At 38.0% G+C, this 13105-nt stretch overlaps 1 protein-coding gene across 1 annotated transcript; it reads left to right on the top strand.

The window, feature by feature from the left end:
• The first annotated feature begins 762 nt into the window (after nucleotides 1-762).
• On the top strand, nucleotides 763-9548 carry LOC105381668 (transducin beta-like protein 2). The gene is made up of 4 exons (XM_048622839.1): nucleotides 763-783; nucleotides 877-1252; nucleotides 4614-4802; nucleotides 8174-9548. The coding sequence occupies exons 2-4, from the start codon at nucleotides 877-879 to the stop codon at nucleotides 8395-8397; spliced, it is 789 nt and encodes a 262-aa protein (XP_048478796.1). The 5' UTR covers nucleotides 763-783; the 3' UTR covers nucleotides 8398-9548.
• The last annotated feature ends 3557 nt before the right edge of the window (nucleotides 9549-13105 follow it).

Here is a 13105-nt window from a genome sequence, read left to right on the forward strand (position 1 = left end):
GGATATCCGATCTGCCTCAATTTGAATTTACGAGATGTGAAATTTGATGGAAATTTTGTAAAACGCTCTATTTCCATTGCATTTTTAGAGCATACGTTTCTGACGTAGATATATGATAATCTGGTACCGTTCCCTCGTCGGAACCAACCTACCTACCTACCTCCGCCTTTGTTGCTAAATTTAAAATCTTGCTGTCGTTGAAGATCCACGAGTGCAAACATACATCACACACGAAATGTATCTAATTAGCCGTAGCCAATGTCCTATCAAAAACTCATTCTAAGTTCACAGTTAACAGCTTAGTATAGTAGATCTTTACTATTATTTATTATAGTTCTTTATGTGAATTCCCCGATAAGGCCTCTGGAGTCACGTATAGATGAGTTAAAGGCCCAGCCAAGAAAGACCTCAAGATGGAACAATGAGTATTCGCGTAGGTACATTATATGGGTACATTGCCATCGGCGGCGCTCGCACAACCTCGAAATCTTTATTTTTAGCCGCAGGAAGGTCCATCCGCTTGTTTTCCTTGCACGCTACCTCACAAACGTACTTTAATGTTGGATTTCTCTGAATTATCCACTGGGAATATCTGTGTGATTCTTCATAATCTTTAGCCAAGGCTTTATAGTCGAAAGATTCGAGTGAGCCGGTGCGTTCTAGGAAACGGAAGAGACGCGGAGTTGGCGGTGCGTGCTGCGTAGATGAAAGGCGAACAAGCGAAAGTCGCTGTTATTTTTATCTCCACCACAAAGGATTGTGCATGAATAAACTTTGCGTGTGGTACGTACTCGTCTTTTTGTGATGCAAAGCGCCCGCCCAACTACGTCGCGACGTTATCAGCTCGCAGTCACGTTGACGACAATTCTGTTTCAGATGCACGATGACAAAGTGATCGGCTTCGGGATATCGATATCGAGCAACGGGCGGTGGGTGATGTCGTGCTCGGCGGGCGGGGACCTGGTGGTGCGGGACCTGTCGGGCAAGGTGGCGCACCGGCGGCAGGTGCGGGTGAAGGAGCCTCACTCCGCGAGGGTGTCCCCGTGCGGCCGCTACATCTTCGTGTGCGGCGCGGCCGCGGGGATCGAGAGCGTGGACGTGCAATACGAGGATGGCCGGCTGAAGCGTGCGGGCGACGGGCCCGAGCTGCCCGGCCACGCCGCCGGCGTCTACGACCTCGCCTTCGGCATGGACTCGTCGTACGTCGCGATCGCCTACATGGACGCCACGTGGAAGCTCTTCAACGTCACCGGTGAGTATCTCTATCTCTGAAGGGCTTGCACGGGGCGCAATTAATACGTGATAAAAGTTCTCCGTCGCGCTCGCGCTTGCGGTTGCGCGATATGAGTGAGCACGATGCAAAACTTTTGTCACGTCGTAATTGCGCCCCCTGCTAGCCGTTCTGGAACTGTTATCTATGTGTGTTTGTGTAATCGGAGTGTAATGCACTCGAGTAATGTGCTTGCTAAGTTGTTCTACTATCTAATGCAAGCGCACTTTCACTGTCCGGATCGTTTACAAATTAGATCTCGTTTGTCCGTTGCGATAAGACACTTGAATTATTCTAATAGCCGTAGCTTTGAACGGATATTTTCCTTAATGAGACGATTGCTTTATTTTTTCCATGCCGAACGGAATAAACCAGGAAAACGTGGAACGCTCGAGAAACATTTCAATACGAATACAGAGATCGGGCCACGGCTTTGACCCTCTGAAAAGGATCCCTATCTTATCTTTGTTATACAAATTAGGTACTATTGTATGTCTAGCTCTTGCGCACGTAGCCTACATAAATAAATAATCTTCAGATAAAACGGCAACGGTTAGGTACTGCTTCCAATTAACCTTTCGATCCACCTACTTATGCCGTATCTCACAATTTATACTACGCGCTAGACAATTTATCAACACACATGGTACGTACCATGTACATGTGTATAAATACAAATACGATTATATAATATTTAAGTGCTCTAATTACGTAAGAGATAGTAAAGTACCTTCTATCCCTTAGCAATACGATTCCACGTGCATATAGTGTACGATAAGTAATATAAATTTGCCTTGCGTACAGTCCAACATAAGCATATTTTTTTGTGGGCACTTTAAACTGTCTTCGGCAAGATCCTGTATACTATACCTACATAATGCGGAAAAACAGCCAAAAAAAAAAATAACATTGAACTTTTGTCAACCTCACTCGAACATAAAGATGCAGGCAGTGGCTAGTTTTTTGGCCGGAATGTTAGCTGGCAGGTAAACAATGATGACGCGTGGACCAGTTTTTTGGTCACTCACGTTCATTCACTCCGCTAGCGGTGGAAACCAGAATCACTCGGCGAAGGAGGAATTCTTTCAAGAGTAAATAATAACATGTTGCGAAGGTTAAACAGGCTGTAATGTCATGAACCTCCGCAGTAACTCGTTTATGTTGTTATTATTAAGGGCTGTCTTCAGGCATGAGACTAAAGTATATTTTTTTATAGATTCTCTGAGATGAATAAATCAATATTTGTCGCTACTAACAAACTTCGCCTTTAAATGTAATCAAGATATATTTTTATTCCATCAATAAATTATTTAAATTTTAATATTAGTCAATAGTTTATAATTAATCAAGATGGTACAGGTACCTACATACATATCTAGTAGGAGACAGAATGTAGACATAAAATTGTTATTATAGAAATGGTGCTTTCTTCTACGAGTGAAACTCATAATATACGCATCAATTTCTTTGTGAATAAAGTTTTGTAAAGAATCCCTGTTAAGGACACCGTGAACTCACGGGAGGTACAGGCGTTTACTCGAGTGAGGGAAAATTGGTGCAAACTCATTTAGTTAAATTTAACTAAATGAGTTTGCAATTTATTGGGCTTCCCTTTTCCGGCGAATGCACCAATTTTCCCTCACTCGAGTAAACGCCTGTACCTCCTGTAGGTTGGCTGGTAGAAAATGCTCTTAGCATTAAGCCCACCTTTTGTGCATTTATTATTATTATTTTTTATTTAAGTATTATTTTTTATATATTTTTTTGTTATTATTTATTATATATTTGTGCAATAAAGAATTAAATAAATACATAAAATAAATAAACGCCGTTCGCTTCTTATACTTGTCAAACAATAATGTTATTACGGGATCTCTTACACGTACTGTTATACGATAGTGTTTCTGTTTACATTTCAACCTCATGGTTGGCGCACTGTGTATGTAACACGTGTGCAACTTTATAACATATAACAGTATACATAATATAATCAACAAATGCATTCAAAGGTAGGTACGTAGAGTAAATAAACGCAGTACATAATGGTGTTTCAATATCTAATATTTATGTTATCATTACGTCATTATTATTAGCCTTTGCCTGGCTCGTGAAGTTTTTTTTGAATTGTATATTATGTATCTGTTCGGTTCAGTGAAAAAGTAATAGTTGGGGGGGAAATTTTCGCAAAGTTATGACTCATGATTATAACTGGCCACGAACACACGGGTCCGAAAACATCCCAAATTAACAATTCGCAATCCCAATTAATTATGACGAAATTCGTGAGATGATGGTCGTCACCAATCCTTATTTAGTTGGGAAGGGATAAAGCAAAGTGTTCTCCGACTCCTTCATGTTTTTGACGGAAAAAAATATCGTAGAGCCCTCTGTGATATATTCATCCCATCACGATGTGGCAAAAGTGGCATACTAAGCCGAAAGGGGGTGGTGGCATACCATTTTGGAAACATACTGTATAAAATTAGCTACCTCCTATTTTTAAACTCTCTTCCATCCAAAGGTTGCCTGGTAGAGATTGCTAAGCAATAAGGCCGCCATTTTGTACTGTTTTTCTTTTTAATTAAACTTTATTGTATTTCAATATTTATGGTGCAAATAATGTCCTCCTAGCCGAATTTCGACTACGGCGGCCAATCTCATTTGAGATCAGCCATGTACGCAGGAGTAGATTATAGTGCCCAAGTGTGTGCGCAGTACACAGGAGCACTCTCTGTTCCATCACTCTCATAGCCCGATGGGACGGATTGACCTACACGACTGGAGAGAGCTAGGCGCAGGACCGACTGCTTTACATGCCCATCCGACAGCATGGATCGTTTCACTGTTTCGGACATCAGGTGATCAGCCTTCTATGTCCTAATCAAACTTAGAACCACAATTTAGAAACACAAATTGATGGTCCCACCCGGGAATCGAACCCGGGACGTCTGGGTCATGAAGCGAGGCTTCTACCACTAGACCACAGAGGCAGTTTATGGTGCAAGTAAAGAGTACTTATTCTATTGTATAATTACATCATGCAGTACAGTTACCATGTAGTCGTTTTCGGGCGTCTTGAGCTTGTGAAGACGCCCGACCGTTTAAAACTGACGTAAATGGTCAAAACTCGTATGTTTCAAAGTAAAGCTAATAAACGAAGGGCTGATTTTTCAATGGTCAGATAAAACTTATCTGAGGAATAATTCTGATGCTGTCGCGTCAGAATGTTTTTGTAAGACAGTGAAAGCAATAATTTTACTCCTCAGATAACATCTATCTGACTATTGAAAAATCAGCCCTAAACCTACACAATTTATGACATAACTATAATTGAAACTTCCAGGTCTCCTCGCCAGCGGCAGCGGCAAGCCGCAGTTACTGGAGTCTGGCCGCTTCACCCCGGGCCGACAGCCGCCGCGGCTGGCGCTGTCTCCAGATGCCCAGGTGTTGGCCGTGGCCGTGGACGCCTCCGTCCAGCTGTATGATACTTATACGGGGAAGCTGTTCGGGACCATCGAAAATGCTTTTACAGGTACGTGGGGTAGATACAACAGAAAGGTTTTTTTTAGGTAATGTCGACATTAAATATAAAGCTGTCTTGCTTTGACAGTATACGGACAGATAGAGACACATAGATCCAATGACACATTAGCAACTCGGCAATAGTCTGACAACGCCGACTAACTTTGCAACAGCAAAAAAGTGTTCATACCAAAAAATGTGAAGCCTAGCTAGGTATGTCTTCATTTTATTGAGTGGGGCTATCACGGGGCGCTATTAAGAGACAGAGGTCTCCGCTGCGGTCGCTCTGGAGGCCCCCGCCGCGGCTGGCGCTGTCTCCAGACGCCCAGGTGTTGGCCGTGGCCGTGGACGCCTCCGTCCAGCTGTATGATACTTATACGGGCAAGCTGTTCGGGACCATCGATAACGTTTTTACAGGTGGGTAAAATAGGGGGATCGTTTCTTTTTGTGCGGCATTAATTAATTAAAATTAAGACATATTTACCACGTTAGTGTCAGGAATACCAAAAAATAGTAAGAATGCCTTGTTGCCGTAAAAAACTTTTTTTTGGCATTGACACTTGTTTTTGTTGCAAAGTTAACGTTCTCAGACTGTATAAGTTGTACTGGTGTCCCCCCGTCTTACACCCGTAGACGCCCTTGCGGATGGCTTCTAGGTGCGGATAGATTTGCAACGCCTCTTTGCAAAGTTAAATTTGAAGTTTTATCAGATGAAACAACTGGTTTTCGAATGGGAATCCCAAGAATAAAAGAAATGTCATTTTAGAATTTGGAGGCTGGGGTGATGAAGATTTTCAGTGTATACTTCTTTTCATCCAGGGCCTCCTATTGGAAAGCCATTTAAGGTGAATCGAAAAGCTCGCAGATAAAAGCTAGTAAGAAATAAATTAAGAAAGTTTTGAAAAGAAATCAAGCCCTTTGAGAGTCCAATAGTAAGATGCAATCTCGGGCGCACGTCACGTTTTAATACAACTTGCAAGTAAGGAGGTAAGACGGCACGAGTCTCTAATCGTTTTATATACTTTAATAATGTTTCGGCACAAATATGGGCAGATGAAACCGATTTCCAAATCGATAGCCATCGATATTGTATTGTACAATATCTGTACAAACTTACAGATATTGTTTCAGACGGTTATTGACCGCTATAAATCTAAAACATTGCAGTGGAGTTGTGTTGTCATTAGTTTCATGTCAATTTACTATTCAAAGGGGGTATCAAAGATGTCGATGTCAAAACAAGTTTGCTATAGATATAGAGGCCCTGTTCGCAAACTTATTACTGTCCCTCTTAATTCATACGTCGTAAGAGGCAAATTTGAATGCAACATACACATGCAGATGTGTCGTGCACTATACGGTGCCACGTGCAAGTCTTGATTCGCTCAATAGCTCTGCGCTAATGTGAATCAATTTATTGCTAAACCGCCGGCCGCTATTGGCGTGTCTGTAGTTATCACAGGAACACTCTTCATAGGATTGTTTTATTGCACATACTTAAGGATTGTTAGGTAGGTATTTACATTCATTATTTAGTCCGACTAAAGCGTCCCTGATTCCGTCCCCGGCAGGGGTATACATATATATGTATGTGACTGTAAAACATAGGTACCGTATGTCTGATGAGACCGATACATAGGAATAGTAAACAATATGAATGTAGGTATGTTGATATGATGGCAATAATTGTTACAAACGAAAGAAAGGTCTATGTCACTATTAAAAATGGAGTACTATTTTCCTTTGCCAAAATGTAGAAATACTGCGGGATTATGTCAAAATATTATACCTAAAGCATGTCTACCCGACCGGATGCTGGCGTGGAGCCGGGCGCTAGATACAGTGTATCTGCCACGTGCAAGTAGATATCAATTAACCACGTCATCGCGACACTCGCCAACTCCTTATCTCCATTCATCTTAACCTGCCGCAACAAATAGTTCCCAAATCTAAAATTAAACTCTAACATCCTAAGCTATCTCGCTGTCGTCATTAGAAAACTGGTATCGCGCTGTCACGGTTAGAGTTCGCGGTAAATAATAATTTATAATATTATAAATAAAATATCATGATTAAGTTTATACTATTAATATCATTTTTATCTTAGATACCTAAATATACTTACTGTTAGCTATGTTAATTTTATTATGTAGTACGACACCTTACCCACAGTCGAACCATAGCAAGATTTGGTTTTGTGGGATGTATGTTTTATCATAAGCTGTTTTCTTGAATAAAGATTTATTCTATTATATACTATGTCATGCCATAATAATTATATTGATACTGGTAGATACTGATACTATAAATTTCCAAATGATTTGCTCGTCTTCACATTTTATTTCTTTGTAACAACTCAAGTGGGTAGACTCAGACTAAATACAAAGAATAACAAATATATATATTTTGTATTTTTCCATCCTTCGTAAGAGGCTTTCGAAGCGTCTCCCGGCAACCGGCTAATGAGTCTATCCTTGATTTATCTTCCCACCTCCCCATATACAAATAGAAAATATTCAATATACAGGATGTTCCATAAGTCAAAGACCCCCCTTGAAGGGCTGATAGGTCAGCTCAGGAGTATACAAACTAAAAAACTTAATAGTTTTCGATTAAAATGTTTCTGAAAATCAACACCATGAGCATCAGTTTTTGACTGCCACGGGTACAAAATGTCTAATTGTGATGGTTATTATACTGTTAGTCTCGCATCTCGCATAAACTGTCATCCTACATATTTGCATCATATCCTCAGTGACGCTGAGGGTGGGATTCGGATATATTTTTTGTGACCCTGTATCTATATGGCTCGTGTATTCATCGGTAAAATGTTTTTAGTAAATAGACGAAGGTTGAAAAAAAAAAAATTTGCTTGAAATTCTACCTTCACTTTAAGTGGCAAAAGGCTTTCAATGCGTCTCCCAGACAACCGATTCTTAAGAAGCGTCTGCTAACGAGGCTATCCTTGATTTATCTTCCCACGTGCAAATGTAAAATATTTATCTCGCTCGTGTATTGATCTGCCTGCGTCTATGTTGAGTAAATAGACGAAGGTTGATAAAAACAAACTAATTTGCTTTAATCTCTGTCTTCTGATTTAAGTACCTACCTAGTCGATACCTAATACATGTAGGTACAATCAGTTCAATAAAACAGCTATGTTTTTAAATAAGATAATTAAACAAGATAACGAAAAAGAGAATTGATTCCCTTTTTTTCAGAGATCTTAGGTACTTGTTAATACAATAAAAAAATACATGCCCCTTTACCTTTGAACACCTAAAATTTAAATCCCATCTAATCTATAATTTCTAACGTATAATTTTTGCTTTGTGTCAAATAAAAATTTCCTCATCTCAATTTCTCATCTTTAAATTCCAGGTCTAGTCACGAGCATGGTATTCGACTCGACCAACAAGCACCTCTTCGTGGCCGGGGACAAGGTTATCCGCGTGTTCCACAACGTGTGTGGCCTCTACACCACGATCGGCCACTGCTGGCGGCTGATGCGGGGCAACGAGACCTCCGCTACCACCGAGCGACTCAAGAAGACGATGGCGGAGTGCAAGGAACAGCTGGAGAGGTTTAATGTCAAGTACGAATGAGGTGGTTACTGTTTACTGCTCGGCCGGTTTAAGATGACTAGTCTAATTTTCATATTGTGAAATCAAAACGAAGTTAAAATAAATGACATATTTTTGAATCTGGAAATCGTTGTCAAAACAAGTTCGCGATAGGTACAGGGGCAGGCGGCTTGTTGTCTTTGATTGGCTGAGTAGTGTATGTACCCATATTGTTCATTAAGTTACAGCCCACACGACAAAACACCACGGATGACTAATGTTAGGGGAAAATAAGCGTACCTTACCTACACATTGATCATAAAAATCTTAGTGCATTTAGTTTCACAAATTTTAATTTCGTGCATTTTAGAATATTATCTACAATCTACAAGTATATTTAAATAAATGTTTAATATGTTAATATTGGAAATAGGCACATACAGGGCTGTGACTATCTTGTGTAATCGTACGATTAATTTGTGTTAAGAATAAGAACCATCTGATGTTCTCTCAATGTTTCCTTTAAGACTGTTCTAAATTTAATCAATTGAAATTTTAAGATATTGCTCGTATATTGATTTAATGTAAGATAAGAGTCCGGATAACGTAGATTAGTTGCAGTTTACTTTGGATTATTATAGATTTTTTCAAAAGCCATAACTTAAACTTTTAAATGTTAGAATAGCTTTTATCTAATACAACGTGATAATAGTGATGTTTAGATCTATATTTTCAGACTGAACTTTGGAACTCTATCTCTAGAAAGTATTATGTAATTGTATCTTATCTGCAGAGGTCCATTTTCTAGCATTTATTTAGTACATAAGATGATTCTCTCAAGATCGGATCTCCAATCGAAATATTTTTATTTTGTAAAACTGAGCTTTATGAATTTAAATTACCAATAAGAAATTAAAACAGTATATGTATTTAATTCATATGAAAAGAGGTAGTTAGCCATTATCACTGCATTTATTTGTTAAATACCAAACGTTGTTCCTAACATGATTAGTCATTTAAATACAAAGCGGGTTGAAATTAAAAGGCGTTTCTCCCAACGATACAATGATACCGAAGTGAAAAACGTAATTTTAAAATTGACAACGTTCTGTACCTACCTACCTCCCACTTTCACCCTGTCTATGTAATTATTTTTGGACATCTTTTCTAAAATAAACGTTGATTAATATTTACAGTTGTTTTAATTATTATTAAGTAGAATTACCTAGAGTTCATTAGCCATTAGAACAATTGCGTACTGTTGGTACTGGACTGTCGATCAAAATCATACAAAATCTTAAATATTCGAAGGAGAACTGTTTGATACCGGTCGAACACTTTTAATATTGTGCTTATGTGGGTAGATCGAAATCATTCTACTTCTTTTTATACGGTACGTTAATTTTACTTTGTCAAGATGTCAGTCGTTTTCAGCCTCCGTCTGGTCGTTAAGCTTTTGTGATTCGGCGCGGTCACCATTATCAGAATAATTGTGAATTCGGGAAGTTTTGGTTAAATATCACCAGCGGACATTAGGCGTAATTGTTTACTATAAGTATTAAAGGATAAGAGAATTGTGTGTGTGAACATCAAGATTTCTTCGGAATGCTTCTTCGAGGGGGGCCCACGCCTTGCCCTGGACCATCGATGTTACCACGTGAGCATATCATATTAATTATGTATTTATTATATCTGCTGTAACATAAAAAATTACAAATAATACTGTACGTGAAACTTGATAGTTGCTAATTGATATAATAATCATATAAATTTCGACTTGTACCGTGCTCACATCCAGCGAATACTCATTAACAGTCGGTACCTTATGGACCGATATAAAGGAAGAAGAAAGTAAGACAAACAAGATGAAAGTTCAATAACTTTATTGTATTTTGCACAAAAGTGACATTATCGAACACTGAGATACTCCATGATAATTAAGTACAGATTCACAGCTTTCATAAATGCAGTTTAGATTTACAAATCAGTTTTAGAAACTAAAAAAATATTTTTCAATTCCGTGGTAGTAGGTAATGTAAAAATAGATTTCAGATTAAACATCATCATCAGCAAAATAGTTCTAATCATGCCAAAATAGATTTCTTTATACATCTATGAAAGGTATGGCTCAAGGAAGGAATCAAGTAATAGTTAACGATAAAAAAAAAGTGATGGTTCAACTATATTCAACACAATCAACTGTAGAAAACTTAAAGTAATTCTAGTTATGTATTTTTACACAATTTCAATGTTTATAATAATATTTCAGGTAATAAGTTCATTAAGATTGATAACTATTTTAGGTTTTTTTTATAAATGGTTTAACGTGGTATATTGTATTCATGAGTACCTTTTAAATGCATTATGAAAGATTAAAGGCAGTGATTGGTGATTACAAAATAATGCACTTTGTGATAATAAACAGTGATTAAAACCATCACATTGCAATATGCAGTACCTACTGTGTATTAGTATTACTAAAATTAGCAAATTCTTTTAACATTTTAAGAAGTGATTGATTTTTTTGAGCCTTTAACTTAATCAAGTTGATATTATTTTACTTCCAACTTTAAACGTGGTCTCAAATTGAATTACTTATTGATTTATTTATTTACAACTCGGTTGTCTACATGTTGATGTTATTTAGGTGCAGTATAAGACTACTTTCATTTTGTCAATAACTTCATTACGGTAACGGTTATGTGTGTAATAATTATTTACAATTACATTAAATACCTGTTGCACAATGGTAAAATCATATCTATAGGATTTAAAAACATAATCCGACTGTCTGAAAATATTGTGGAACAGGTTTTAAGTACCTATGTATGTATGTGAATTTTGCTATTAGATAGGTAGTAGGATTAAAATTCTAAACTGTAAACTATTTGTAACATGATAGGTACTAGATTGATTGCATCGATACAACTTGCTGAAAATATGTATGTGAATGAATGAAACAACAGTTTAATTAGGTGGGCGACTACTGCATAATAAACTTAATTAAATGGACAGATCACAACTAAGGAACTCATATTTTTGACAACAAACACATGACTTGGCTACACATCGACAAAGCATTTCATTTGATATGACAGTGGGAGTTGAACAACTCAAACTTTAAACACAGTCATTCAGAGCAATTCTCACGAGCTTACAAGAATAATTAATAAAACAGTGTCACAAATACAACATAAAACATGTAGAAATTACCTATTTACATTCAACAACCTAGTTTAAGTAGTAGTTAAGTTGTTGAGCCCTATATTTGAGAGCTTAATCTTTGCACAGAAAGACACACAAAACGTGATACGTAGGTATGTTAATTATAATAATATGCTTATAAGAATCCGCACAAAATAAGGCGCAGGCCACACACAAGAGACGTGAGACGTGGCCGGGGCGCGGACATTCGTCTCTACTGGGGACGTCCCTTCTCTTCTGTATGTTTTGCACCGCGTCGCTTCCATACATTTTGTATGAAAGGGACGCAGTAGAGACAATGTCCGCGCCCCGTCTGCGTCTCAATTCTCTTCTGTGTGGCCTGCGCCTAAGAGCGGCACAAACACTATAGGTGTCCGAACATCCGATATGACAATCCTAGGCAGCCAATTTTCAACCACAGATTCGCCTTCGGTAGCGTGTGCTAAATTTCATTGCAATAGTTACTATTATATGCCACTGATAGGCTTAAAGGCGTATGGCTGAAAATGACCCCAAGCAATAGACATTTGCTAAAGACATGCGATTCACATGATTACAGTTAGATTCAGTACAGCTCTAAAATTACTGCGTATCCCTCCAATTAACCAGTCTCAAGTATTGTCACACGATCAATAAATTGCGGTTGCGTTTCTTAAAACGCACAAATACTTAACACACTGTATGTACAACTATGGTATGTATTAGCTGGCGTTGCGTCTGCCCTTTGGTTGGCGGTGCGTTACTTTCATTCTAATTACAAACTTACAGCAAAGATTGATCAGCTAAGCACTGGATAGAAATTGGTATTGCAAACACAAACGTTGGTTATTTAAACACAACAGTTCAATCTGTCAGAGATGTTACACGCCACCAGCAAACAAGGAGAAAACGCGACAGTCTACTACGGTGAAGAAAACCTTGCGTACCAAGACTCTTTTCTAATTCTGTTAAAAAATCAGCATATTATGTTTGATAAGGCCATGACTGATATATCATGTATCTATTGAGTAAGATTCCGTGTTTGATTAAGTTGTAAAGAAAGAGATACAACTCTGACTACTCCCCGTACTGGACTACTGCAGACTAGACCTACTTCTAAGTCTCTCTCTATATCACATTTACATAGAAGATATTATGAAACATTTTATTATGTATGGAACTTAACTTACGTTGTAACTTTAACTATAGAGCCTCATTTACAATACGGCACGGATGTGACATGTAGTTTTCATTGGATACCACATAATTGATAATTAACTTAATACATATTATCATCAACAGCATAATATGTTAGGCCCCAGGGTGAAAAAAACTGCATAGAAATTCATTTTCTGTCTCCAACCTCAGGTATTTTGTATCACTTGACAAATAATAATATTATTTCTAAGGCTCAGATTTGTTAAGAAAATCTTCATTCTTTAAGTTACTTGACTTTGGTTTAAGTAGGTATAGTGTCGGATTTCATTAATAGATGATAGTTAACTGTAAGTACAAAATAATAGGTATGTAGGTATGCCACATACCACTTTCTTTGATGAAATCTTTA

Source organism: Plutella xylostella, chromosome 8 (assembly GCF_932276165.1).
Source record: "Plutella xylostella chromosome 8, ilPluXylo3.1, whole genome shotgun sequence".
NCBI lineage: Eukaryota > Metazoa > Arthropoda > Insecta > Lepidoptera > Plutellidae > Plutella > Plutella xylostella.

Bases quoted from the DNA above. Each gene is read 5' to 3' on its own strand.
- LOC105381668 (XM_048622839.1), top strand. From the start codon at position 877: ATGCACGATGACAAAGTGATCGGCTTCGGGATATCGATATCGAGCAAC. The intron at 1,253-4,613 runs GTGAGTATCTCT...TGAAACTTCCAG, and splicing joins GAAGCTCTTCAACGTCACCG to GTCTCCTCGCCAGCGGCAGC. The intron at 4,803-8,173 runs GTACGTGGGGTA...TTTAAATTCCAG, and splicing joins CATCGAAAATGCTTTTACAG to GTCTAGTCACGAGCATGGTA.